Genomic DNA, 27,114 nt, shown 5'->3' with positions numbered 1-27,114 from the left:
AAAGTATCATTGGGTAGCACTTTAAACCTCGAAAAAATTTCACTAACACTATAAACCTTTAAAATGATTTCACTAACACTTTAAACCTTAAAACTAACTTTTCTATTTGTAACGCCATGAAAGATGACAGAACAATAATATCCGTCAACGTAAAATAGTTAATTTAAATACTTGTTTAATTGATATAATTTAATTTAATTATTTACGACGATTGATAAAAGAAAATTAAAAATACATCAAAGCAAGAAAAAATGAAGAATCAAAGATAAGGTTAAAACATTTGACAAATGTTAAATTGAAGACGACAATATATTTAGAAGATTCATTGGTTTCTAATGAGAAGTCAATCGATTTGAATTAGAATCCAATGAAGATCCATTTATTAAAAGGATTAATAATGTAAAAATAATGTCGTAAAAGTTTTGTCTATAATAAACATGAACTCAAATTTATTTTTTTTATCTTTTTATTTATTTATAAAAACTAAAAATAATTAAAATTTATATTAAATCGACATAGTTTAACTATTTTGCGTTGACAGATATTATTATTCTGTTATTTTTTATGGCAGTACAAAAGTGAATATTAGTTTTAAAGTTTAAAGTGTTAGTAAAATCATTTTAAAGGTTTAAAGTGTTATTAAAATCATTTTAAAAGTTTATAGTGTTATATTGATAGTTTAAAACGTGATTTTCCCTATTATTATATTATGCGTCGTGACTATTTTTGATATCATATTTTACTTGGAGGTTCACACAGTTTACAGTCACATGCATACAACGTAGCAGTAAGAAACAAAATTTGACTTGTGTTAAAAACGACAACAAGATGAAGAACTAATTTGGTTTTCACGTAATTGAAGTTTCTGCGTCATTCGTACCATCATTCCACGGGTTTTACTCTTTTTTCTTAGGCCTTGATTGGAACAACTGTTAGTGGAGCATTAGCATTATGCAGCATGAGCAGTATGCTGCATAAGCTGTATGCTATTAATATATTAACAATGATATGTGATTGGTACATCTGTTAGCATTATGATATAAAATTACAAAATTAGACATTTTAAATATACAAATATAGATTTTGTTGCTAATGAAATAGTTTAAAATACTTATTTTGAAAAACAAATTAAAACATCTTATAAGCATAATATCAAATGAAACAATAACTTATGAATATTAAAATAAATGAAACAAATCATACGAAAAATAGTTTGTAAGCATAAAAACATATAAAACATAATCTCAACCACCACACAAACCAAAAAAATATCAACATGTACGTAAAACATATATACTCATACCTTGCTTGTTGGTTGCACACGTTCTTCTTGATTCGACATGTTGAAACTGTTTACAATATTATTATATGTTATATTTCTGGCTTTGACAAAAAATGTTATGAGACGTTGCATTAAAAAACAAAAAGGTAATAATAGATGAGAAACAATGAAAACCATCATCTTCAAGAAAAACAACAAGACATCTTCGTACCCTTTGCATCATATATGAATATACACAAGAAATTTGGCTATAAGATTAAAAAAATGGAAGAATTGCTTTTCAACTTACGAGGTTTGCTGAGGTTTGCTGCTGCAGACTTTTCTCTGATGCGTTTTCTTTAGGGTTAGGTCAAAAATATTATTGTGAATTTATAGTAAACTCTAGGTGATTAATGAGGATAAAATTGTATTTTAATAACTTTAAAACCATTATGCTTGGGAAATACTTCATTTAGGAGCATTGGGCTATAGAGCATTTAAAAACCTTTTATGCTCCCTTTATGCTCTTTTTATGCTTTCTAAACAAAACATGATTGGCTTTCTAAAATCTATATGCTCACTTATATACACTACCAATCAAGGCCTTAGCCACCATGTTAGAAAACAAAATATTTCCCAGTCTCATGTGACTCATTTTTCCTTCTTTGATGGTAATGATTTTATCGGAGTGTCATTAAAATGTCTTTAACCAAATTACAAGATATTCTATTTTCCATGGACCATGGATGATTTTTAACTACAGAAGGCATCATTTTATTCCACATCCATGTGTACTTTAAAAGTAGGCTAACTCTCTCCCTCAGCTTCAGCTTAACACATCAGCATCTAAGAGAGTGACACGTGTACTTCTTTCCAACAAAACAGACAAGAACAAATCTGGGCCTAATTCTAAGCCGTCATACCGAAGAACCTCCGCAAATCTCGCCGTTGATCTCTCTGAAACTATGGTTTCCCTAGGTCGGGGGTTTAGTGAGTCGAACCCTAGGAAGAGATGATTTTGGGGATATCTCAGATGTCCTCCTCCTCGATATGTCTCTATTGAGTGCTCTGTTTCAAAAGTTTCAAGAGATTCTTCCGATTACAACACTGTTTGAGGCGAGAAAATCAACGAACATGTTTGATTGGTAGTATTTTGCATATTTGGTTACGGCTCTACCGGATTAGAGGAAGTAGTCGTCGAATGATGAAGTTTAAATAGTGGGCGAGTCTTAAATTTCCTTCCTTTATACTGGTTTCACAACAGAGATTTGTTCAAGTGAGAATCAATCACTACGAGTTATGAGAGTTCTGACTTGAATATATTAAAAAAAAGATTTCAGTTTTGTGTATTGTGTGATCTAACTCTTTTCATCCTGTGTATAACAAGTTCACTTGACAGAAACAAAAGGGGATACGTAGTAGCATTTTAGAGCTTCTGCAGGATAAGCTGAGCACCGAACTGTGGGTGGATGGTGATGATTGTGTAAGGCGCATGAAGATATGAAGGAGAAAGCTCAAAGGAGAATTTCTGTAGAATCAAAGCCATTGCCATCTTTGCTTCAAGCATTGCAAAGTTCTGGCCTATGCATATCCTCGGTCCCCATGCAAAAGGAAAGAAGGAGACTTGGCTCTTTGTTGCCTTCGAGAGACCGTCTTTGAATCTCTCTGGCTTGAACTCCCCTGCATCTTTGCCCCAGAGCTCCGTGTCCCGTTGGACTAGCAGAATGGGTAGGCTGATCTGAACACCGCCTGGTAGTGTTAGGTCTCCTAGCTTCATCTCTTTGTGAATGGCTCTGGTCAGCTGTGTTACTGGTGGATATAGCCTTAGGACCTCGTATAATATCATCGTCATCTGCGAGAGATCAAATCATTCATCAAAACACAGCAAAAGTCACTTAAAAAGGTTTATGATTTGGTTTCTACTTACAACTTTGAGCTGGTTGAGACCTTCTGCATCAGGTTCTTTGTCGCCAAAAACTTGCTTCACTTCTTCTCGTGCACGAGCCTGCCAGTCTTGGTGTTGGCTTAACAGAACCATCGTCCAGACCAGAAGTACTGATGTCGTCTCTTGCCCGGCGAAATAGAACAACTTGCACTCCTCCATTAGATCCTCAGTACTCATACCGTTTCCTTTCGTTTGCCCCAAATTCGATTCAAGAAGTATACCCAACAAGTCGTCACTTGGTGCTTCGCCAGCTTCTCTCGCCCTTAACCTTTTGTTAACAATCCCTCTCAGTATAACTTGGATTTCTCTCGCTTTTGCTTTCATCCTTCTGTTACCTTTTGTTGGGAGATAACTACACAAGAAAAAATTGGCACAAAGATTATGAAAGCATGGTTCTTCATGTCTTTAACAGATTGCAGAACTAAAAGATCAAGAATCAAGCTCTGAAGTCCTTGTGATTACCTAAATCCAGGGATGATTGCTTTCCGGAAAGCTTGAATGATGAGCTGTGCTAGTTCTGCTTGGAGCTCAAAGATCCTCTGTCCTTCTTTGTAGCTGCTGCCAAAAGCTGTACGAGAGATCACATCTGCAGTCATACTCACAAGTCCTGGCCAAACGTCTACCTCACATGACGACCCTTTATCCGACACTAACTTCTCCCATTCGCCAAGAACCTCGCTACAGCTCTGGTGGAACGCAGGTACCATATTCTAAACATAGAAGCACAAAGTTGGGTTAGAGCCAAATGAACATACACACATCTACATTTTTCTAAATAACTTGATTCTAGGTGACTAAACCTTGATCTTCTCAAGGTGGAAAGCCGGGTTAATGATTCTTCGGTGTTTGGCCCATTTATCACCATCATAATTAGCAAGTCCTTTAGCTATCAACGTGGCCAAAGGGAATGTATGCGGCTTTTGGAAATCATAAACTTTGTTGAACACTTCCTTGATTTGCTCAGGATCCATTATAGTGATGATTGGTACAGGTCCAAACCATGAAAAGTAAGTCCTTCCTGTTCCAACATACAAAAGTTGAAACCTTTTCAAGTTCAGATACTCTGCAACAGTTGTAAACAGAGAAGAATCAAGAGATGCCTAGCAGGAAGCATACCGTGAGTCTTGAGCATTTGCAAAGGATGAGGCATGACACGTGGTGTGATATCATCCGTTAGGTTGATGGGTTTTGATCTTGCCTCTGTCAACATGCTGAAATTCCTCTTCACATCGCCGACGAGAGGCGTGTAAGAAGTTCCGGGAAGACCTTGTCTTCTCAGGTAACTCTCAAGCATCTTTGGTTTAAACCAAACCCACTGTAAAGCTCTCCATACCAACCATGATGTAACAACTACAGCTACTGAAATTGTTACCGATGCAACTGATATCTCCATTTTTTTCTTCCAGAGAAGAGAGAGAGGGGTAGAGAGTTTGCGAAAAATGTTGGGATATAAAGGTTGAAAATTGTGGAGAAGATATGAATGTGGTGATGACATCATCCGTGATGTTATATCTTGTGTGTTGCGGACAATTATCTTATGGTGACTAATTGATATTTTGCTTTACTTGTTGCCTCACAGTCACATGCCACGAAGGCGCAAGAAGCAATTTGGACTTCTGTGTGGTCATAACTCATAACTAACTCATAGTCATTTTACGCATCAGTGGCAGGCAAGGGACGAGCGTCGTCAACTTCGTGATGTTTCTTTTGTCATTTACCGATACTATCTAGAGAAGAGAGAAGAGGACGTAGATAATTAAGTTGCTAAAATATTCTCGGAATATAAAGGTTAAATATTATTCTTGGAATATGTTTCGGACAGTTTATGCGGTGGTGTATTTTTGATCTTTTACTTCACTTGGAGGTTCACCCACTTCAGTCACATGCCACGAAGCAGTAAGAAACAAAATTGGAGTTGATGTTAAAAGGACAACAAGAAGAAGAACTATTTTTACCAAAAAAAGAAGATGAATAACTAAACTCCCTCCACCGCCCTTAGTTTAGTTTAGTTTAGTTGAATAAGCAGTTTTCTCCTTGGTCTTCCTTGGTCAGTTCTTGTAAGGCTAACCTCTAGTGACTAGTGGGGATGCAAAGTTCTAGATTTAGACTCTTAAGGATGAAGATTAGGTGGACAGGAAATGAGATTCTCGATCCTGGCTCTTTGTCCTTGTTAATTGTCGTATTTGTGTTCTTTGTTCGCGGTTTTCCCCTTGCCTCGGCGACTGCTTGTGAGTTTTGTAGTTCCGCGTCTACTGCTCTTTCCACGCTTTCTGTTGATTGCAAGTGTGGCCTTTCTGTTAGGCGGTAGAATCTTCTTGTGGCTCCGGATGAGTAGTTCATGCCGGCTTTGTTGTCCCGTATCACTATCGGGCTTTAGTTTCTTGTACTCGTTTGGCTTGTTTTATGAGATAAATAAAAGACAATTGAGAAAAGAAAAAAAAAACTAAACTATTTTGGTCATGACTTGAGTGGTGGCCAGGTTATGAACGTCTTCGCCTTTTTGACGTCAATCATTACCTTCCACGCGTTTTACTCTTCATTTCCTTTACCACAATGTCGGAAAACAAAATCTTTCGAAGTCATTTGACTCATTTTTTTTTTGGTGCGAAAAAAGATTTATCGAAGTGTCATTTCTTTACAAAAAGGAAAAATGATGTCTGAAAACAATTACAAAATCATTTCGCATGGATACCAAAAAATTGCTTCAAAATATTTGGATGATTTTTTAACTCATGGCATTTAGCTATTGCATCATTAATCCCCACAGCATATTAATGAATTTATACAAACACTTGATAAGAATGGATAAAAGCAAAACGGCAGCGTTTTAGAAAACGAAAAAAAAAAGAAGAAGGGCGACGTCGTCCTGTCTAAACACAGCGCCCGTCGTTGTCGTTGTCGTTGTCGTTGAGAACCTTTAGTCCACGGTCGAATTCGATTTGGGTAGGGTATCAAGGTTTGGGGGTTTAAGAGAGTCGATCCGTGGGGGGTTCTTCGTTTTTGGGTTCTCTAAAGTTATCGATTTGGAGAATATTGTCTCTGTGTATAGAATATGGTACTCTGTTTCAATTGTTTTAAGAGACTGTAAGATTTCGTTGGGAGCATTGTTGAGGCGAAATCACGACGTAATCGACCTGTTTTGATTGGTGTTACGTGTTTGGAAATGCTCCAGATAAAATTGTTGCCGTTGTTAATCAGAAATCGGAAGAGAGGAGTCGTTGTTGATGAAGAACAGAGATGCTCAAAAGGGTTTATGCCTTGTTTATAAATCTGGATATTTGCACTAAGAGTTTCGATCACTTTATATTGGTTTTTTAGTTTAACAACTGAGGTTTGTTCCGCGGGAATCACTGCGCAAAGGGTCTGTGAGACGCGAGTTTTGACTTCAATACATGAAAAAGACTCTGTTTGTGTGTGTATAATGTGGACTCTTATCATCTGTGTGTGGATATTTTATCTGACAGCAACAGAATGGGGTTATAGGATTACAGTTTGTGCAAGATGAGAGGGGCACCGAACTGTGGGTGAATGGTGATGACTGTGTGAGGCGCATGAACATATGAAGGAGAGAGCTCAAAGGAAAACTTCTGTAGTATCAATGCCATTGCCATCTTTGCTTCAAGCATTGCAAAGTTCTGGCCTATGCATATCCTCGGTCCCCACGCAAATGGAAAGAAGGAGACTTGGTTCTTTGTTGCCTTTGAGAGACCGTCTTTGAATCTCTCTGGCTTGAACTCCCCTGCATCGTTTCCCCACAGCTCCGTGTCCCGTTGGACTAGCAGAATGGGTAGACTGATCTGAACACCACTTGGTAATGTCAGGTCGCCTAGCTTCATCTCTTTGTGTATGGCTCGGGTCAGCTGGGTTACTGGAGGATATAGTCTTAGGACCTCATATAGTATCATTGTCATCTGTGAGGATCAAATCTTTCAGCTTAAATCATCAAAAACACTCAAGTCACCTGAAAGTTTTTGGGTCAGGTTACTTACAACTTTGAGCTGGTTAAGGCCTTCTGTATCAGGTTCCTTATCGCCAAAGACTTGCTTCACTTCTTCACGTGCACGAGCCTGCCAGTCTTGGTGTTGGCTTAACAGAACCATTGTCCAAACCAGAAGTACTGTTGTGGTCTCTTGCCCGGCGAAATAGAACAGCTTGCACTCCTCCATCAGTTCCTCGGTAGTCATTCCATTTCCCTTCTTTTGACCCAAATTCGATTCAAGAAGTATACCCAGCAAATCGTCACTTGGTGCTTCCCCAACTTCTCTTGCCCTTAACCTTTTGTTAACGATCCCTCCCATTATAACTTTGATTTCTCTAGCTGCTGCTTTCATCCTTCTATTACCCTTTGTAGGGAGATAACTACATCGAAAACATGATATAACATGGTTCAGAATCTCCTATAGATATTGCAGTACTACTCAAGCCCTAAACTAAAAGGCCTTTGTATTAAAACCAGACAAAGTTGAGGTTTCTCATTACTTGTATCCAGGGATGAAAGCTTTCCGAAAAGCTTGTATGATAAGCGTTGCTAGTTCTGCTTGGAGCTCAAAAATCCTCTGTCCTTCTTTGTAGCTGCTGCCAAAAGCAGTACGGGAGATCACATCTGCAGTCATACTCACAAGCCAAGGCCAAACATCCATCTCACAGGACGACCCATCTTTATCCAACACTAACTTGTCCCATTGGCCAACAACCTCGCTGCAGCTCTGGTGGAAGGCAGGTACCATATTCTATACATAGAAGCAGAAGGCATCAGAGCCAAATGGACATACATACATAAAGCAATTAGACATGGGACTACGGAAAAAATATAGCTTTTAAACCTTGATCTTCTCAAGGTGGAAAGCCGGGTTGATGATTCTTCGGTATTTTGCCCATTTATCACCATCATAGCTAACGAGTCCAGCCGCTATTATTCTGCCCAAAGGGAACGTATGCGGCTTTTGGAAATCATAAACTTTGTTGAACACTTCCTTGATTAGCTCAGGATCCATTATGGTGACGACTGGTACGGGTCCAAGCCATGTAAAGAAAGTTCTCCCTGTTTCAGCCACACAGAGATACAAAAGTTGAAACCTTTTCTATTGTAAACAGAGAAGAAATAAAGAATCAAGAGAAGCCAATCAAGAAGCATACCGTGAGTCTTGAGCATGTGTAAGGGAAAAGGCACAACACGTGGTGTGATTTCATCCGTTAGGTTGATAGGTTTGGATCTTGCCTCAGCCAACATGCTGGAATTCCTCTTTAAATCGCCGACAAGAGGCGTGTAATGAGTTCCGGCAAGACCTTGTCTTCTCAGGTAACTCTCAAGCATCTTTGGTTTAAACCAAACCCACTCTAAAGTTCTCCATACCCACAACGACACAACAACTACAGCTACTGAAACTGTTACCGAAGCAACAGATATCTCCATTTTCTCTACCAGAGAGAGAGAGAGAGAGTGTTAAGATAATTTACTACAATTCTCGGAATATAAAGGTTGATAAATTTGCAGAAAATATGGATGTGGTGTGGTGACATCATCCCTGATGTCGTAAATACAACTAATGCGTAGTGAATAATTGAGAGCCTCACAGTCAAAACATCACGAAGAGGGGAAGAAGCAAATTTAGACTTTGTGAGAAAAGCGACAAAAAGAGGAAGAAATATATTGGTCCATGTATATTACTCTTGAAAATATCCTGTTTTGTCACTAAAACAAATATTTGGGTTTTAATCTGTAAGACACAAAATCTGACTTCACTTAATAAAAAAAATTAAGGGGGTGTATTGAATTGAGAATTTTAGAAGATTCTTTGGAATTTAGAAAAATTTGGATTTTGAGAGATTTATGTGAGATTTTATGATATTTTGATGGAATTGTTAGTTTTTTTTTTGTTTTTCTAAAAATGAATTTTTAGATTGTGATTTGGTGACATTTGTTTTGTTTTGTATTTTATGATCTGGAATTTGTTTCCTAATTGACAACAACAAAAGGGTTTATAGAGAATTAAAGCTTATGTAGGATAAGATGAGCACCGAATTGTGGGTGAATGGTGACGACGTCGGTGTAAGGCGGAAGGAGAAAGTTCGAAAGAGAATCTCAGTAGAATCAATGCCATTGTCATCTTTTGCCTACAACATGGCAACTACGTCCAACTAATACAACTTAGTTTATAGGTGTAATAAAAAAAAAAATACTACAAGCAAAACAGTATTGTATGCTATTCATTTCTTTATAATAACTACATCCATCATAGAGTTAATTATGAAAAAAAACACTTTTCTTAGTGGTATTTGTAGATTTTGCCATTTTGGCTAAAATTTTATGGATTTGCCATTTTTCAAGATTTTTAAACACAATTTTACACATTATCTTTGGATTTTTTTTTCCATTTTTTTGTAGGGTTTAGTATTTGTTATAAAGTATGGTTTTTNAAAAAAAAAAAAAAAAAAAACAAATGTATAGATTTTGAAGTGATTAAAAGTGGTAAATCTAAAATATTTGAAGAAAATGGCAGATTCAAAATAATAGAGTGAAAAGTGGCAAAATCCATAATAATCCCTCAATCCTATTGTTGCTATTGAAATTTAAATTATATAAATCTATATTAGTAACTATCTTATTGTCATTTTTTTTATTTTGAACAAATAGTAACTATCTTATTGTCATACTTTCACTTTAACTACCTTATACTTCTATGATTATTTTGTAAATAGTCACCACATTATCATGTGAAACAAACAAAATGTGTAAAGTATAGTAAATGTACTTTAAATTACATAAGTACAACAACAACAAAAAGAAATGATAATAAGGTACTATTGATAATAAGTTTAAACTACAAAATACAAATACATGCCTGAGTAAATCTACTTAAAATTTTTGTTAATATTTCATATTTTTTAGAATATTTTATTAACACATGATTTATTTTAAAATTAAGTTATAATTCATTTTTTATTTATTTTTATTTTATAGTTGATTAAAATTTATTTAAAACAATTTTAATTTAATATTTAATCCTGACCAGATAAGGGTTGGGTCAGCCGATCAGATGGGCAACCCAGATAAAAAGTAGTTTAAAGGTTAAAAAAATAAAAACTAGACAGAAAACGTCGTCGTCATGTCTAAACATAGCGCCGTCGTGCAGAACCTTTAGCCGACGGTCGAATCCGCGATTTGTATGTTATTAGGGTATCTCGAGGTATGAGGGTTTAGAGGAGTCGATCCTTAGAGGGTTCTTCATATTAGGGTTTTCTGAAGTGATCGATTTGGAGAATACCGTCTATGTATAGAATTTGGTACTCTGTTTCATATTTGGTGGGAGCATTGTTTTGATTGCTCCAACGTGTTTTGGGTACGGATGCTCCAGATTAAAATCGTTGCCGCTGCTGATCAGAAATCAGAAGAGAGGAGGCATTGATGAAGAACAGATGCTCAAAAAGGTTTATAATTTTGGATAATCTTCTTCACTCAGTTTCGATCCTTTTTTAATTGGCAACTGAGTGAGATCACTGCGCAGAAGGGTCTGTGAGACGCGAGTTTTGACTTAGAAAAAGATTCTGTTTTTTGTAATCGTATCTATCATATGGAAGTTTATTTGACAGCAACACAAGGAAATTGGTTATAGGATTAGAGCTTGTGCAAGATAAGAGGAGCACCGAACTGTGGGTGAGTGGTGAGGACTGTGTCTGGCGCATGAACATAGGAAGGAGAAAGCTCAAATGAGAATTTCTGTAGAATCAAAGCCATTGCCATCTTTGCCTCAAGCATTGCAAAGTTCTGGCCTATGCATATCCTTGGTCCCCACGCAAATGCTAAGAAGGACACTTGTCCTTTGGTTGCCTTTGAGAGACCGTCTTTGAATCTCTCTGGCTTGAACTCCCCTGCATCGTTTCCCCACAGCTCCGTGTCTCGTTGGACTAGCAGAATTGGTAGAGTGATCTGGACACCGCTTGGTAATGTCAGGTCGCCTAGCTTCATCTCTTTGTTAATGGCTCTGGTCAGCTGGGATACTGGAGGATATAGCCTGAGGACTTCGTATAATATCGTTGTCATCTGCGAGGGATCATATCATTCATCAAAAATCATCAAAACGCAGCAAAAGTCACCTAAATTTTTTTGGTTCGGTTTACTTACAACTTTGAGCTGGTTGAGACCTTCTGTATTAGGTTCTTTAACGCCAAAGACTTGCTTAACTTCTTCGCGTGCACGAGCCTGCCAGTCTTGGTGTTGGCTTAACAGAACCATTGTCCAAACCAGAAGTACTGATGTAGTCTCTTGCCCGGCGAAATAGAACAACTTGCACTCCTCCATCAGTTCCTCAGTACTCATTCCATTTCCTTTCGTTTGCCCCAAATTCGATTCAAGAAGTATACCCAACAAATCGTCACTTGGTACTTCCCCATCTTCTCTTGCCCTTAACCTTTTGTCAACGATCCCTCTCAGGATAACTTTGATTTCTCTAGCTGTTGCGTTCATCCTTCTGTTACTCTGTGTAGGGAGATAACTACACGAACAGATGACATAGAGAATATGATACAACATGGTTCAAAACAGCACTACTCAAGCCCTAAACTAAAAGGCCTTGTATTAAAACCAGACAAGTTGAGGTTTCTCATTACCGGTATCCGGGGATGAAAGCTTTCCGAAAAGCTTGTATGATGAGCTTTGCTAGTTCTGCTTGGAGCTCAAATATCCTCTGACCTTCTTTGTAGCTGCTGCCAAAAGCAGTACGGGAGATCACATCTGCAGTCATACACACAAGCCAAGGCCAAACATCCACCTCACAGGACGACCCTTTGTTCGACACTAACTTGTCCCACTCGCCAACAGTTTCGCTGCAGCTCTGATGGAACGCAGGTACCATATTCTATACATAGAAGCAGAAGGCACAAATTGGAGCCAAATAGACATACATACGTAAAGACTACGGAAGATATAACTTTTAAACCTTGATCTTCTCAAGGTGGAAAGCTGGGTTGATAATTCTTCGGTGTTTTGCCCATTTATCACCATCATAACTAACGAGTCCAGCCGCTATTAATCTGCCCAAAGGGAACGTATGCGCCTTTTGGAAATCATAAACTTTGTTGAACACTTCCTTGATTTGTTCAGGATCCATTATGGTGATGGTTGGTATGGGTCCAAGCCATGTAAAGAAAGTTCTCCCTGTTTAAGCCACATAGAGATGTAAAAGTTGAAGCCTTTTCTACAACAGTTCTAAACAGAGAGGAATCAAGAAGCCAACCATGAAGCATACCGTGAGCATTTGCAAGGGATAAGGCACAATACGTGGTGTAATATCATCCGTTAGTTTGATGGGTTTGGATTTTGCCTCGGTTAACATACTGAAATGCCTCTTTAAATCGCCGACAAAAAGCGTGTAAGGAGTTCCGGAAAGTCCTTGTCTTCTCAGGTAACTCTCAAGCATCTTTGGTTTAAACCAAACCCATTGTAGAGTTCTCCATACCCACAACGAAACAACAACTACAGCTACTGAAACTGTTACCGATGCAACTGATATCTCCATTTTCTCTACCGGAGAGAGAGAGAGAGAGGTAGGGAGAGAAAGAGTTTGCGACCATTCTTGGGCTATATTAAGGAGAGTTTCGGAAAAGTTGTGGTGGTAATCATCCCTGATGTCAACAATACAATTATTATGTAGTGACTAATTGAATAGGGAAGAAGCAAATTTTGACTTTGTGAAAAGCGACAAGAAGAGGAAGAAAAGTACTCTTTCTTTGAAATATCTTGTTTTGTAAATCACAAATACTGAGTTCACTTAATAAAAATATTTGATTATGATCTGGAATTTGCTTCCTTTGTTTAATTAGCAACAACAAAAGGGGTTCTAGAATTATAGCCTGTGCAGGATAAGGTGAGCACCAAATTGTGGGTGAATGGTGACGACGGTGTAAGGCGCATGAACATAGGAAGGAGAAAGCTCGAAAGAGAATCTCAGCAGAATCAATGCCATTGCCATCTTTGCCTCCATCAGGGTAAAATTCTGGCCAATGCAGATCCTTGGCCCCCACGCAAATGGAAAGAAGGAGACTTGGCTCTTTGTTGCCTTTGAAATACCATCTTTGAATCTCTCAGGCTTGAACTCCCCTGCATCATTCCCCCACAGCTTGGTGTCGCGTTGGACTAGCATTACGGGTAGACTGATATGGACACCGCCTGGCAGTGTCAAGTCACCTAGCTTCATCTCTTTGTGAATGGCTCGGGTCAGGTGAGTTACTGGAGGATATAGCCTTAGGACCTCATATAATATCATCGTCATCTGTTTGAATTTGGAAAGATATTCAGCAAAATCATTTAAACACAACAAAAATATTGAAGTCACCCAAAGGTATATGATTTAGTTTTACTTACAGCTTTGAGCTGGTTGAGACCTTCTGTATCAGGTTCTTTGTCGCCAAAAACTTGCTTCACTTCTTCTCGTGCACGAGCCTGCCAGTCTTGGTGTTGGCTTAACAATACCATTGTCCAGACAAGAAGTACCGAAGTTGTCTCTTGCCCGGCGAAATAGAATAACTTGCACTCCTCCATCACATCCTCAGTGCTCATTCCATTTCCTTTAGCTTCCCCCAAGTTCGACTCAAGAAGTATACCCAGCAAATCATCGTTTGGTGCTTTCCCAGCTTCTCTCGCTCTTAACCTTTTGTTAACGATCCCTCTCAGTATAACTTGGATTTCTCCAGCTGCTGCTTTCATCCTTCTATTACTCTTCGTAGGGAGATAACTACACAAACAGAAGACAGAGAGAATATGACACAACATGGTTAGCAATCTCTGATATATTGCAGCATTAGTGAAACTAAATACAGTCTAGTTCTATAACCATACAAGTTGAGGTTTTTAATTACCGATATCCAGGGATGTAAACTTTCCAAAAAGCTTGTATGATGAGGTGTACTAGTTCTGCTTGGAGTTCAAATATCCTCTGCCCTTCTTTGTAGTTGCTACCAAAAGCAGTACGAGAGATCACATCTGCAGTCATACTGACAAGCCAAGGCCAAATGTCAACCTCACACGATGACCCTTTATCCGAGACTAACTTGTCCCATTCGCAAACAACATCGCTGCAGCTTTGGTGGAACGCAGGTACCATTTTCTATACATAGAAGCACAAGACACAAATTGGTTCAGGACTAAATGAACGTAAAACCTGATTCGTAACTTAAATATAAAACCTTAAACCTTGAGTTTCACAAGGTGGAAAGCCGGGTTGATGATTCTTCGATGCTTCGCCCATTTATCACCATCATAATTAATGAGTCCAGTTGCTATTAGATTTCCCAAAAGGAACGTCTGTGCCTTCTGGAAATCATAAACATTGCTGAACACTTCCTTGATTTGCTCAGGATCCATTATGGTGATGGTTGGCGTTGGTCCAAGCCATGTAAAGAAAGACCTTCCTGTTTCAACCACACAAAGATCAGATACTCTATAGCAACAGTTCATAACAGAGAGGAACCAAAAGGATACCGTGATTCTTGAACATTTGCAAGGGATGAGGCATGACACGTGGTGTGATGTCATCTGTTAGTTTGATGGGTTTGGATATTGCCTCCGTAAACATGTTGACATTCCTCTTCAAGTCGCCGACAAGAGGCGTGTAAGAAGTTCCGGGAAGACCTTGTCTTCTCAGGTAACTCTCAAGCATCTTTGGTTTAAACCAAACCCATTTTAAAGTTCTCCATACCCACCACGACACAACAACTAGAGCTACTGAAACTGTTAACGATGCAACTGATATCTCCATTCTCTCTCTCAGAGAAGAGAGATAGAGAGGTTGAGAATTTAGAAGATACGGATGTTGAGATTACCACCTCTAATGTCTTAAATATTTTATAGTTTATGTTTTGGTTTGGACAATTGTTTTGTTTTGACTAAATTGATATTTAATATTTTGATTCACTTGTGCCTTGGCTAATTAGATCAGTTGTTTTATTGGGAAGTTAGAATTGTGTAGGTAAGTTTGTGTGTTTTTAAAGTTGTGAGATTTGAAATCTTTTACAGATTTTTATGGATTCTACAATTATGTTTACCCAAATAAATAGATTCTTATTTAATAATACTTTCATGGATTTTATAATGGATTATCACTGACTTTTTTTTATGATAAAATTTGGAAATAAATATATGTTATGCTTTTGTAGAAGTTTTCCAAATATCATCTCTTCCCATAATAGTACATGTTATTTGGAATGAAGAAGGTTATTTTGATATAGGAAAATTCATTGCTCTTTCACTCATCATCTTGGGCGAACACATAGGATAATTGTTAAAAAACAGAGGATATTCGAAATTTTGTGTACTCTGTGAATCGATCTTAGAGCATGTGGAAGATCAACGGAGCACCAAACTGAGGATGGAGTGTAAGAACCGTGTGAGGGGAGTGAGTGTACGAAGGTGACAGCTTGAATGAGAATCTCTGCAGAATCAAGACAAGAGCCATCTTAGCTTCCATCAGAGCAAAAGTCTGGCCAGGACAGAACCTTGGTCCCCATCCAAACGGAAGAAACGAAACTTGGTTCTTCGTGGCCTTTGAGATCCCATCAGCGAATCTTTCGGGCTTAAACTCATGAACATCTTCTCCCCAGAGCTCGGGATCACGATGAACCATAAGTACAGGAACCACTACTTGTGCACAACCTGGAAGTGTCATGTCCTCACCAACCTTTGTCTCTTTCTCTATGGTTCGACCAAGTAGTATCCCTGGTGGGTATAACCTCAACACCTCGTTAAGGATCATGCTCATCTGTCAAGACAAAAAGGTTTCGAGAAAACGTTAGTCTGAGATTTTGGCCTAGAATCGTCCGGTTATAGGAAAGATGCACAAAGATTAGTGCTTATACTATTTTGAGTCGAGAGAGTGCATCAAAGTTAGGTTTCTTGTTCTTCCCAATGACTTCTAAGATCTCTTCTCTAGCTTGATCTTGCCATTGCGTGTGATGGCTCAGCATGATCATGGTCCACACGAGCAGCACCGCGGTGGTTTCGTGGCCCGCAAAGTGAAACAGCCTGCACTCTTCCACCACATCTTCAATACTCATACCGTGATCTCCCGAATTCGATTCCAAGAGTGTCCCCAACAGATCATTCTTTGGAGCCTCCCCTGCTTCCATAGCTCTCTGTCTTTTCATGACGATCTCTTTCAGTCTTGACTTAACTTCCCTATTTATTTGCCACATTCTCATGTTGTTCTTCGTTGGTAGAAACCTAAACCAATGAGAAGAACAAATTATCTTTCCAGATTACTATATAACGAATGAATGAAAGAACACGAAAGGTCATCTTAATGTACCTCATTCCAGGGATAAAAGCCAGTTCAAGAGCTTTTAAAAGTCGCCGGCCTTGTTCTTCTTGAAGCTCAAAGATTCTCTTACCTTCCTCGTAGCTACTACTAAACGCAGTACGTGAAATGGCATCTGATGTTAGATCCCCAAGGTATGGCCAAATATCAATCTCACTTGATGATCCCTGCTCGCTCACCATTCTCTCCCATTTACTTATCATCTCACTGCAGCTCTCGTAGAACGCAGGTATCATAACCTGCAAAGCAAGCAAAAGGCAATGTCAACAAATGATTTGTAACAGTTGCAAAGCCATGAGAATTGATGTAAGAAAGATGACCTTGAGCTTTTCTAGATGAAAAGAAGGGTTTATTATCTTCCTATGTATGCTTAGCCCATTTCTCTCCGTCACACAGGGCGACGCCAGTCGCAAAAAGCTCAACGATTGGGTGCATTGGTGGCTTTAGGAAATCGTAAACTCTGTTAAAAACTTCTTTGATGTGTTCTGGTTTCGTCACAATCACACTCGCTTTAGGTCCCATCCACATGTAAGTTGTCTTCCCTAAACAAACAAACATAGAAACAGAGGATTTCAACACTAACCAACTCATATATTAGAAAAACAGAGAATATCTGTTTTTTTTAGTTCAAATCGAACCGTTTCTTACCATGATCCTTAACGGTCTGTAATATCAGAGGCATGACACGTTGCGTTTAATCGTCTGTAAGACTGATGGGTTTAGACTTTGCTTGCTCCACCATACTGGCTTCCCTTCTAGCGTCTCCAACAGGAAAGGTGAAAGGAGTTCCAGAGAGACCTTGTCTCTTTAGATAAGCCTCATTCTTCTTTGGACTAAGCCAAGCCAGATTTAGTCCTTTCCAAATCCAAACCGCAACCACAGTTACCACCACAATCGCAGCCGCAACTGCTACCGCTGATATCTCTGTATCACTCATAGATGCACTTCTTTTCGAAAAATGTTAGATGTTTTTTTGATATGTGTTTTTTTCCCTTTTCTCTGATTGTAAGTTGCCATGTGAAATGCTTCGTATATATAGATATATAAATTCATGTTAATTTACGTATGTGCGAAGTAGATAAAGTGTCGGGTACAAGAAGATTCAACGAATGTTTTAGATTTGTCTAAAAGACTAGACACATCCTACGGATAGTAGAATTGAAATTGGCTTCTTGGTATAGACTTTTCAAGATTAATAATGCAGCCACAATAGAAAATGACCTTTAAGACTTTGACTGAATAAGACCTTTACCTTATCGAATAACTATTTGATTCAGACATAGAATTTTTCAAAAGCTATGGCTATAAGCCTTTCTATATCATCTTTTTGTTACAGAACAGTGACTTCTGATGACGTCACCTTGGAAATTCGAAAATCAGAGCTTGTGCAGGATGAGATGAGCTCCGAATTGCGGACGAGTGGTCATGACTGTTTGAGGTGCGTGAACATAAGAAGGAGAGAGCTCGAAGGAGAAACTCTGTAGAATCAAAGCCATTGCCATCTTCGCCTCCAACATAGCAAAATTCTGACCAATGCAAATCCTCGGTCCCCATCCAAAGGGAAAGAAGGAGACCTGATTCTTTGTTGCCTTTGAGAGCCCGTCTCTGAACCGCTCAGGTTTAAAATCCGCTGCATCATCACCCCAAAGCTCGATGTCGCGCTGGACAAGAATAGTTGGTAAATAAACCTGAACTCCAGCTGGAAGGGTAAGCTCTCCTAGCTTCATTTCTCTATTAACAGCTCGTTTAAGCTGAGCCACTGGAGGGTATAGCCTCAAAACCTCATAGAAGATCATGGTCATCTGTTGAAAATCCATTAAAAGGAAACTTTCAATTGAAATTCAAGTGACTTTGGTAAACTACAATTGCAGTTTTACAATGGAAAAGGATGGTGAAAGTTGTGTGTTTTTTTTTTTTACTTACGACTTTAAGGTTGTTAAGGGACTCCATATCAGGTTGATTGTTTTCACCGAGTACTTGCCTCACTTCATCTCGTGCGCGAGCTTGCCAGTCTTGGTGATAGCTTAACAAAACCATAGTCCAGACCAAGAGTACTGAAGTAGTCTCTTGTCCTGCGAAATAAAACAACTTGCACTCTTTCATCACTTCTTCTACGGTCATTCCATTTCCTTGAGATTCCTCTGAATTTGATTCAAGCAGTATCCCCAACAGATCATCGTTTGCTGGTTCTCCAGCTTCTCTCGCCTTCTCCCTTTTGCTCACAATACGTCTCAATATTACGTTTACTTCTCTATCTATTGCTTTCATCCTTCTATTGCTCTTTGTTGGGTAAAACCTACACCAAAAACAAACAAATTCTCAAAATCTTTAGTTTGTAACAAGAAAAAAAAACAATGGATATTACCTCGATCCAGGGATGTAAAATTTCTTAAAAGCTTGTGCAATGAGCTCAGCCAATTCCCCTTGTAGTTGAAATATCTTCTGCCCTTCTTTATAGCTGCTTCCAAAAGCAGTATGTGAGATCACATCCGCAGTCATATTCACAAGCCAAGGCCAAACATCAACTTCAAGAGACGATTCTTTATCTGTAAATAGCTTCTCCCATTGGCAGACAACCTCGCTGCAACAATGGTAAAACGCAGGGACCATGTTCTGTAACCAAAAAAACAAGGCCACTAAAAGATCAAAACATATTACAGTCTTAACTCTTAACTGGTGCAGGCAGCAGAGAGAAGCAATACCTTGATCTTCTCGATGTGAAAAGCAGGGTTGATGATCCTCCTGTGACTCGCCCACTTATCTCCCTTGTAACCCGCGAGCCCTCCTGCTAACAATCTGATCAAAGGGAACGTAGAAGGTTTCTCAAAGTCGTAAACTTTATTGAATACTTCCTTGATCTGCTCTGGATTCGTTATCACAATCGTTGGAATTGGTCCAATCCATATGAAGAAAGTCTTTCCTGTTGCACCAACATAACTCAATCAAGTACCTAAACAGAGATCTCTCTAAGTCAAAAACTCAATTCTACACACTTCACTTCCCAACTCAAAAGAGCACTCTCAAGTCCATAAGAGGAAAGCGAAGGGAGACACTATACCGTGAGCATTGAGCATCTTCAAGGTGAGAGGAAGGAGACGTGGGGTGATATCATCGGTTAACTTGATGGGTTTAGATCTCGCCTCCATCATCATATCAACGTTCCTCTTAATATCTCCGACGAAAGGTGTGTAAGGAGTTCCGGTAAGACCCTGTCTTCTCAGGCAACTCTCAAGCATCTTTGGTTTTATCCAGACCCACTTCACGATCCGCCATGTCCACAGTACCACTACTGTTACAACCAATACTAAAGCTGCTACTAATGAAAAAGGCATCTCCAATTCTCTAACTCGCTCTGCTGGAGTCCGCAAGTTTCCGTGGGGGTTTTTATAAAGATTGAAACTTTTGATCTATCACTGGAGTTTCGTTTCGATTAGACACAATTTACAGTCCAAATCCTTTGCCGGGAAGGGGCTTTTGTCTGTAACTGGGGCGTCGTGTCGTGTCCATCTTGTCCACTGGCAAATTTTTTAATCGATAAATCTTGAAAGGTGATTCCACTGAGCATGATGAATAAAAAAGTGTTGTCAACTCTTTTGCTGGTCAAGGATAAGCGCGTGTGTATCAGACGCCGAGAGCTCCCCGGAGAACATGTAGCAAAGACCAGACTGAGACTGCAGATGAAGAGCTGTTTATCTATCGATTTATGGAGTTGCAAAATTAGATACGATGGCCTCTCCAACACTTCCCGTAGCTTTATACTTTCTGCAAACTTACCTCAAGCAGCAAAACTTTGAAAATTGATGAAAAGTGCAACACTAGTTGCCAAAATGCCAAAAGGCTCCATTTGCAAAGAACAGGCTGAGGATGAAATGTTGCTTGTTTGCATCTTAAAACAGACTGATTTATAACGGGAGAGGTTTATGTACAGTTAACTCTCCAACACTATCCTTACTAAGTTTTAAAATTGGTGAAAAAAAGTTGGTGAGAAAACTGGAAACGAGTGAACCTTAATATCGTATCATAATATCTAGAACAAAAATGTTCAAAAGATGCAAATTTTAAAACTTCAAGTGATGAACTCCAAAATGGTGGTTTGTTCAGACTTGGAACTAGAACCCTAATCTGTTGGTTGATAAAGATATGAATAATCATGTAAGATTGGTTTTACATGAAGAGGTTGGGCCTTGATGCCTTGTATGTAGTCTTGAGCTTCCTGGTTGGTGGTCTGACCTTTCTGAAAACAAGAGGGAACTTGATCTTCGAGTTGTGGAACTGTTTGGTGCTCTCTCTCTTGCACAGCTTTGCAGGGACTGTTGCGGTCTTGCTGATCTGAATGCAAGGGAACCTCACTCTATGACGAGAAGCCATCTCAGTGTACATCTGCTCCACAGTGGAGCCTCCACTGCACCATTAAGTGTTGTGTCATGGTACTCCTTGTTGATGTTATGGTATACTCAATTAACAAATTAATATGTTAAGTTAGATATCAAAATTTTTTATTTGATAAATAATTTAATAAAGGAAATTAATATGGTAAATTAGATAATATGATTCTTTAGAATATTCTCTTTAAGATTTTCGGTATAACCAATTAATCTATTATTAATGTATAACCTATTTGTAACCAACTTATTAAAATTATATAGTCTACAAAACAATATTGTATACTTCCGTTTTATTATAAAGGAGATATTTAATTCTATTAGAATTGGAGTTTATTGATTTTGAATTCATATCATCTAAAAAAAACTTATCTTTATGTATAACTTTTTTTTTTTCTGGTAATTCACACATTAGTTGTATGTTTTGAGAAGAGAATGTTTTGAGAAGAACACTTTTTTAGGTAACATATACAATCTTGAGACAATAGACATTGTGCTCTTGAAGTAAAAAAAAACACACATTTACAATCTTCTTCTGTGATAATAAGATCTTAACGGCCTAACTGGTCTACACTGGATTCAGAGTGTTGACAATCTTCACTTCAGGACCAGACCCCTGATCCTCTTACGGCTCCAATGACGATGATAATGGTAGCAACAACAGACTGTGACATGATGGGTATAGTCAGAGTTGATTTAACATTAACCAGGACAATGTCGAGTTAAAGATAATATAAAAGTGGACTTACTCCAATTGCGCAAGCTATATATCCTGGTCTCTCACGAAGGTTTCTCGAGAACAATAGAAGGAAGAACCCTATGTACCAAGGGATCGCACCGAAGAAGAAACCAAGGATGAATCTTCAAAAAAACAAAAAACCATTTAAAAAAAAAGCCTTACAATATGTGGCTTTAGTCATCTCAGAAATTGACAAGAATGTAATAAGAAGAGTAGTTAGGTAAAAAACTAAAACGATAAAGATCACTTACAGCACCCAGCCAACGCCTATACCACAACAGGGAAGGCGATGGTGTTCAGCTGTTGTCATGCTTCCATTAACAGCATAACCTGCGACCAAGACCAAAACAGCATAATGGTGAAGCGTAGCAATAAATGACAAGAATCATTTTGAGAAAACTAGGATTTGACATCATCATCTCAAAGTACATACAGTTCGAAATAGGACCATAACATATAAAGAGGCAATAGATAGATTCTCTTTAAAATACTACAAAGCCTCGTACGAAATATCCAAGAGTCAGATTCTAAACCCATTGCGTATAGATTTAACGAGTGAAAAAAAAAGCAATCAAAAATATCCAAACAAAACTCATAAAAACAGAGCCTTTAATAGAATAACAGATCAAGAAAAAGAAAAAAAAAACCAAACTTTTATCATACACACAGAAAAAAATCGAAATCTAAAAGCTGCCCTGATAATGAGAGACGAAGAAGAAGCTCACCGTGGACGTAGGGCTGAGCCGGCTGAGGAAAACCAGCGGCAGGAGACTGCTGCTGCTGCTGCTGCGGCGGAGGAGGATAGTTAGAGACCCCTTGATACGGAGGAGGAGGCTGTTGGTGGTGGTGTTGATGATCCGTCACGACTGATCTGTTCTTATCGTCTTCCACGGCGCCGCTCGTCATCTCTCTAGCTCTCTCTTCACAGATCTTTTCTCTGATTTGGATCTGTGTGAAGAGGTGAAAGAACCAAAGATATTTTTTTTTTTGGTCAAGAACCAAAGATATTATTCCTTCTTCTTCTTCTTCTTCTTCTTCTTAAACTTTAAAGTTACGTAATTTGGGAAGGTGCACGTGCCACGTGGCTTTTTCTGTGGTTAGTCATATTTTTCCCAACCAGAATTAATTTGAGTTTTGCCGTTCGCGTAATCCCAGGGCAACAAAAGCACCGACGCAAATTAGCAAAGATTAAAATAAAATATTCAATTCATTGTATTTAAGTATTTTTAACCGTCGTTATCAATTGACATTTTTTACCCTTCAAATAGTAATATTATTATTATCAATTACCTTCTTCTTCAAAGAAAAAAAAAATTTAATTAGATTCTTTACAAAGATAAACTACTGGGCACATGTACAGCCAATCCAACTACCATAATAATACAAGATTAGAGGTGGATGCATAATTAATAGTTGTCTATATATAGAGAGTGAGTGAGATAGTTACAAAATATAGATGAAGAAAAATAACCTCATTTGTTTACCATAACAATTGAATAAACATTTAAAAACATATTTATTTTGTTGACCATTTTAGTGGAATAAATTTATTTATTTCAATATATTATAGCAAATGGTAACACTATGCCTAATAATAATAGAGATGAGATTATTGTTTATGTGGATAGGATAATAACATATGAAATTGTGGAGCCGTCGGTTCAGATCAATCCATTCAGAAAAATGAACGGGTAGGATCTGCTTACTGTAGTATAACTATCAGTGTGTCTGCTCACACGTGTATGACACGTTTGCACACTTTTAGGCGGTTGACGCGTTTCCTTTTTTTCAAAGAAGATGTTTTCTTTTTTAATATCTTTTATTTTTTGGGGAGGAAAACGACATCGTTTGCTGGCTTCGCGGAAGAAAACAGAGCAAATCGCTTCAAAGAGGAGTAGTTTTTGCATAGATCGAATGTTTTTGTTTTCTTTGTCTCCGTCTCTCTCGTTGGCCCTGTCTTTTTTGTCTCTGTCTCTGTCTCTCTCTCTACTTTTAACTAAATCAATCCTCCATAACCGAAAGAAACAAAAGAAACTGCAATCATTATCTTTGGTTTCTTTCATCTTTTAAGTTAAACCAAACAACACACATGTTGAAGTTCTTCGACTCGATTCGGATGGATTGGTTTTGGATGGTTTGGTTTTCATGAGGTTGGTGTTTGAAACGAAGAAGCAAGAAGAATATTTGGAGTAGTTTTTTCAGTTCTTGAGTAATAAATAATAATGGAGTGTTCTGTTATACATCACGTAGTGATTGTGTTACTGTTACTTTGGGTTCTATCTTACTTGAATCGATCACACGGCTTTTTCTATTTCCTCGCTCTGATTTATCTCTACCTGGTATTGTTCCTTTCTCTTCTCTCTCTAGTTGACCTGTTTCTTTTGTTTTTCTTTTGATGGATTGGGTGAAAAGATTGTTGTGTTTTTGTATCCTGGTTGGTTTCGTTATAGGTTCATGAACGGTATGTAATCATATTGAGGAAGAAATTGCAGCTTGAAGAGAGGAAGCAAGCTAACCAGAGAAGGGTAATTATTACTTTGTTTCTTCCTTTGTGATATTGATTCGATTGTTCAAGTTGCTTTGTTTCCAATTCTTAGTGCAGACACTAGGGTTCTCAATCTTGTATTGGAAGATACTGACTTTAGCTTTCTTTTTGTATTAAATGGTAATCCTTTCTTGTTAGGTCCTATCTGATTCTGAATCAGTGCGGTGGTTGAATCATGCTGTGGAGAAGATATGGCCAATTTGTATGGAACAGATTGCATCTCAGAAGATTCTGCGTCCAATCATACCTTGGTTCTTGGACAAGTATAGACCTTGGACCGCGGTAAACCCCATACAAATTTATTTCTCTGTTTCTATCAATATGTCTTTTTGAGTCTTTTCGATTTCTTTTTGATTTTGAATACTACTTTGGTTCTAAGGCCACTTACTGTATCACAGTTCACAGTCAAAAAAGCGTCTTAAGTATTATTGATGGTATGATGATTTCTGCAGAAAGAAGCTGTGATACAGGACCTCTATTTGGGAAGAAACCCGCCTCTGTTGACTGATATAAGGGTTCTTAGGGAATCTACTGGTGATGATCACTTGGTATATATAGTTGCACAACTTCAGTTTTGTGACATCTGGATTGTAATATCTGTAGAGAAAGTGGAACTTATACTGGAGTGTATACAGGTACTGGAACTTGGAATGAATTTTCTCACAGCAGATGATATGAGCGCAGTACTCGCTGTGAAACTAAGAAAGAGACTTGGGTTTGGAATGTGGACTAAGTTGCATTTAACAGGAATGCATGTCGAAGGAAAGGTAGTGGATTTTTATTATCTGTAGTTAAATTCACATACTCTTAAATGAAGTAACTTGCTTTATATATATACCTTTAACTCTTGAAGGTGTTGATTGGAGTGAAGTTCCTTCGTCGATGGCCTTTTCTGGGGCGTTTACGTGTTTGCTTTGCAGAGCCACCTTATTTCCAAATGACTGTTAAACCAATTACCACTCATGGACTTGATGTTGCTGTGCTTCCAGGGATTGCAGGATGGCTAGTAAGTATTGACTCCTGGATAAGCTTGTAAACTTATATAGTGTCAGAAACTACTCTCTAGTAGCTTTTCTGAGCTTTTCCTTTCTTTCTCAATCAGGACAAACTTTTGTCTGTTGCATTTGAGCAGACTCTTGTTGAGGTAAGATTCTTTTGGTTTGTCGCCTTTCTCTTCCTGTAGTTCAGAAACCATTGTCAATACAGTCACCCCAGCTAAATGAAGCTTGTGTCGTCTAATTTACAGCCAAATATGCTGGTAGTTGATATGGAGAAATTTGTTAGTCCACAGTCAGGAGGTAACTATTGCAGGAGATGTCCATAATTCATGAAATCTATCTTGTACTTCTTTTATTGGTTCCTCAAAACATCATATTATTCAGTTCAGATGAGTTACCTTCTGTTGTCTGTGTTCGTTCCAGAAAATTGGTTCTTTGTTGATGAGAAAGAACCAGTAGCACACGCTCTTGTTGAAGTCGTTGAAGCGTCTGATGTTAAACCATCAGACCTAAATGGTTAGTCTGAAATTCACCAGAAGTTATTTTCCTCTGCTTTAGTTGTCGGAACTACAGTTTATGAACTGCTCGGATCTGGATGCTTCAGGTTTAGCTGATCCTTATGTGAAAGGGCAGCTTGGCGCTTACAGATTCAAAACCAAGATACTAAGGAAAACGTTGGCTCCCAAATGGCAAGAAGAGTTCAAGATACCAATCTGCACATGGGACTCCCCAAATGTTCTTAACATTGAAGTTCAAGACAAGGACCGGNAGAAACCATTGTCAATACAGTCACCCCAGCTAAATGAAGCTTGTGTCGTCTAATTTACAGCCAAATATGCTGGTAGTTGATATGGAGAAATTTGTTAGTCCACAGTCAGGAGGTAACTATTGCAGGAGATGTCCATAATTCATGAAATCTATCTTGTACTTCTTTTATTGGTTCCTCAAAACATCATATTATTCAGTTCAGATGAGTTACCTTCTGTTGTCTGTGTTCGTTCCAGAAAATTGGTTCTTTGTTGATGAGAAAGAACCAGTAGCACACGCTCTTGTTGAAGTCGTTGAAGCGTCTGATGTTAAACCATCAGACCTAAATGGTTAGTCTGAAATTCACCAGAAGTTATTTTCCTCTGCTTTAGTTGTCGGAACTACAGTTTATGAACTGCTCGGATCTGGATGCTTCAGGTTTAGCTGATCCTTATGTGAAAGGGCAGCTTGGCGCTTACAGATTCAAAACCAAGATACTAAGGAAAACGTTGGCTCCCAAATGGCAAGAAGAGTTCAAGATACCAATCTGCACATGGGACTCCCCAAATGTTCTTAACATTGAAGTTCAAGACAAGGACCGGTTTAGCGATGATAGGCTTGGCGATTGTTCAGTAAACATTGCAGAGTTTCGAGGTGGCCAAAGAAATGATATGTGGTTGCCTCTTCAGAACATCAAAATGGGGAGGCTGCATCTTGCTGTAACCGTACTTGAGAACGAGACAAAGGTAGATTGAGATCCTTTTTAGTTTCTTTAAATATAGAGTTTCCATGACCAATTCTTGTGCATCTGATTCCTTTTACAGTTGAACGATGATCCGTTTGAAGGAGTGACAATAAGTAAGGAAGACATGTGGGCTTCTTTTGCTTCCGACATTACAAATAAAGGTTCCTTTTCTTCAGTGGTATCGGACAAGTCTCCAAGGGTTCCTGATAATATGGAACCAATTAACATCGAAGGACAAGAAGAGACTGGAATATGGGTACATCAACCAGGAACTGAAGTCTCACAGATTTGGGAACCAAGAAAAGGCAAGAATCGATGCCTCGATAACCAAATACAAGGTGCTGGCAGTGCCCGTTCCACTGCATCTACATCCCCCAAAAATGAAAGCAGCAGCACTGATGAAAATCAGGAAGGAAAGAGCCCGATGAAGTCTGTTGGTCGGGGA

The 27,114-nt window shown here is 38.4% G+C and overlaps 7 protein-coding genes and 1 pseudogene across 7 annotated transcripts in view; 1 reads left to right on the top strand and 7 right to left on the bottom strand.

Moving 5' to 3' along the window:
* Positions 2,564 to 5,596, bottom strand: LOC104765279 (cytochrome P450 72A15-like). Its single transcript, XM_010488965.2, has 5 exons — positions 4,323 to 5,596; positions 4,007 to 4,224; positions 3,669 to 3,916; positions 3,189 to 3,558; positions 2,564 to 3,113 (listed from the first exon to the last, which is right to left on the bottom strand). The coding sequence occupies exons 1-5, from the start codon at positions 4,702 to 4,704 to the stop codon at positions 2,688 to 2,690; spliced, it is 1,644 nt and encodes a 547-aa protein (XP_010487267.1). The 5' UTR covers positions 4,705 to 5,596; the 3' UTR covers positions 2,564 to 2,687.
* On the bottom strand, positions 6,484 to 8,771 carry LOC104765278 (cytochrome P450 72A13-like). Its single transcript, XM_010488964.2, has 5 exons — positions 8,343 to 8,771; positions 8,030 to 8,247; positions 7,686 to 7,936; positions 7,196 to 7,565; positions 6,484 to 7,117 (listed from the first exon to the last, which is right to left on the bottom strand). The coding sequence occupies exons 1-5, from the start codon at positions 8,617 to 8,619 to the stop codon at positions 6,692 to 6,694; spliced, it is 1,542 nt and encodes a 513-aa protein (XP_010487266.1). The 5' UTR covers positions 8,620 to 8,771; the 3' UTR covers positions 6,484 to 6,691.
* On the bottom strand, positions 10,732 to 12,812 carry LOC104765276 (cytochrome P450 72A13-like). The gene is made up of 5 exons (XM_019240626.1): positions 12,450 to 12,812; positions 12,143 to 12,362; positions 11,814 to 12,061; positions 11,329 to 11,698; positions 10,732 to 11,247 (listed from the first exon to the last, which is right to left on the bottom strand). Exons 1-5 carry the CDS (start codon positions 12,719 to 12,721, stop codon positions 10,822 to 10,824), a joined length of 1,536 nt encoding a protein of 511 aa, XP_019096171.1. The 5' UTR covers positions 12,722 to 12,812; the 3' UTR covers positions 10,732 to 10,821.
* LOC104765277 (cytochrome P450 72A13-like) lies at positions 12,846 to 14,974 on the bottom strand. Its single transcript, XM_019240627.1, has 5 exons — positions 14,683 to 14,974; positions 14,395 to 14,612; positions 14,061 to 14,308; positions 13,567 to 13,936; positions 12,846 to 13,474 (listed from the first exon to the last, which is right to left on the bottom strand). The coding sequence occupies exons 1-5, from the start codon at positions 14,957 to 14,959 to the stop codon at positions 13,049 to 13,051; spliced, it is 1,539 nt and encodes a 512-aa protein (XP_019096172.1). The 5' UTR covers positions 14,960 to 14,974; the 3' UTR covers positions 12,846 to 13,048.
* Positions 15,346 to 17,450, bottom strand: LOC104765275 (annotated as a pseudogene).
* Positions 17,605 to 20,159, bottom strand: LOC104765274 (cytochrome P450 72A13-like). Its single transcript, XM_010488960.2, has 5 exons — positions 19,572 to 20,159; positions 19,216 to 19,433; positions 18,879 to 19,126; positions 18,437 to 18,809; positions 17,605 to 18,315 (listed from the first exon to the last, which is right to left on the bottom strand). The coding sequence occupies exons 1-5, from the start codon at positions 19,843 to 19,845 to the stop codon at positions 17,890 to 17,892; spliced, it is 1,539 nt and encodes a 512-aa protein (XP_010487262.1). The 5' UTR covers positions 19,846 to 20,159; the 3' UTR covers positions 17,605 to 17,889.
* On the bottom strand, positions 21,316 to 22,657 carry LOC104765273 (60S ribosomal protein L18a-like protein). Its single transcript, XM_010488959.2, has 4 exons — positions 22,360 to 22,657; positions 21,886 to 21,964; positions 21,645 to 21,756; positions 21,316 to 21,560 (listed from the first exon to the last, which is right to left on the bottom strand). The coding sequence occupies exons 1-4, from the start codon at positions 22,538 to 22,540 to the stop codon at positions 21,498 to 21,500; spliced, it is 435 nt and encodes a 144-aa protein (XP_010487261.1). The 5' UTR covers positions 22,541 to 22,657; the 3' UTR covers positions 21,316 to 21,497.
* Positions 23,486 to 27,114, top strand: part of LOC104765271 (C2 domain-containing protein At1g53590-like) — a 5,363-nt gene continuing 1,734 nt past the window's right edge. Inside the window, exons 1-11 of the mRNA XM_019241362.1 lie at positions 23,486 to 23,973; positions 24,085 to 24,159; positions 24,318 to 24,461; positions 24,632 to 24,727; positions 24,815 to 24,946; positions 25,033 to 25,185; positions 25,282 to 25,323; positions 25,426 to 25,477; positions 25,601 to 25,693; positions 26,363 to 26,670; positions 26,749 to 27,007. Coding sequence (XP_019096907.1) covers positions 23,857 to 23,973; positions 24,085 to 24,159; positions 24,318 to 24,461; positions 24,632 to 24,727; positions 24,815 to 24,946; positions 25,033 to 25,185; positions 25,282 to 25,323; positions 25,426 to 25,477; positions 25,601 to 25,693; positions 26,363 to 26,670; positions 26,749 to 27,007 — 1,471 coding nt within the window. The 5' untranslated portion in view covers positions 23,486 to 23,856. The remainder of the gene's footprint in view (positions 23,974 to 24,084; positions 24,160 to 24,317; positions 24,462 to 24,631; positions 24,728 to 24,814; positions 24,947 to 25,032; positions 25,186 to 25,281; positions 25,324 to 25,425; positions 25,478 to 25,600; positions 25,694 to 26,362; positions 26,671 to 26,748; positions 27,008 to 27,114) is intronic.

The sequence above is a fragment of the Camelina sativa genome, chromosome 19 (assembly GCF_000633955.1).
Source record: "Camelina sativa cultivar DH55 chromosome 19, Cs, whole genome shotgun sequence".
In the NCBI taxonomy this organism is placed as follows: Eukaryota; Viridiplantae; Streptophyta; class Magnoliopsida; order Brassicales; family Brassicaceae; genus Camelina; species Camelina sativa.
This window is presented reverse-complemented; position numbering and strand designations above follow the sequence as displayed.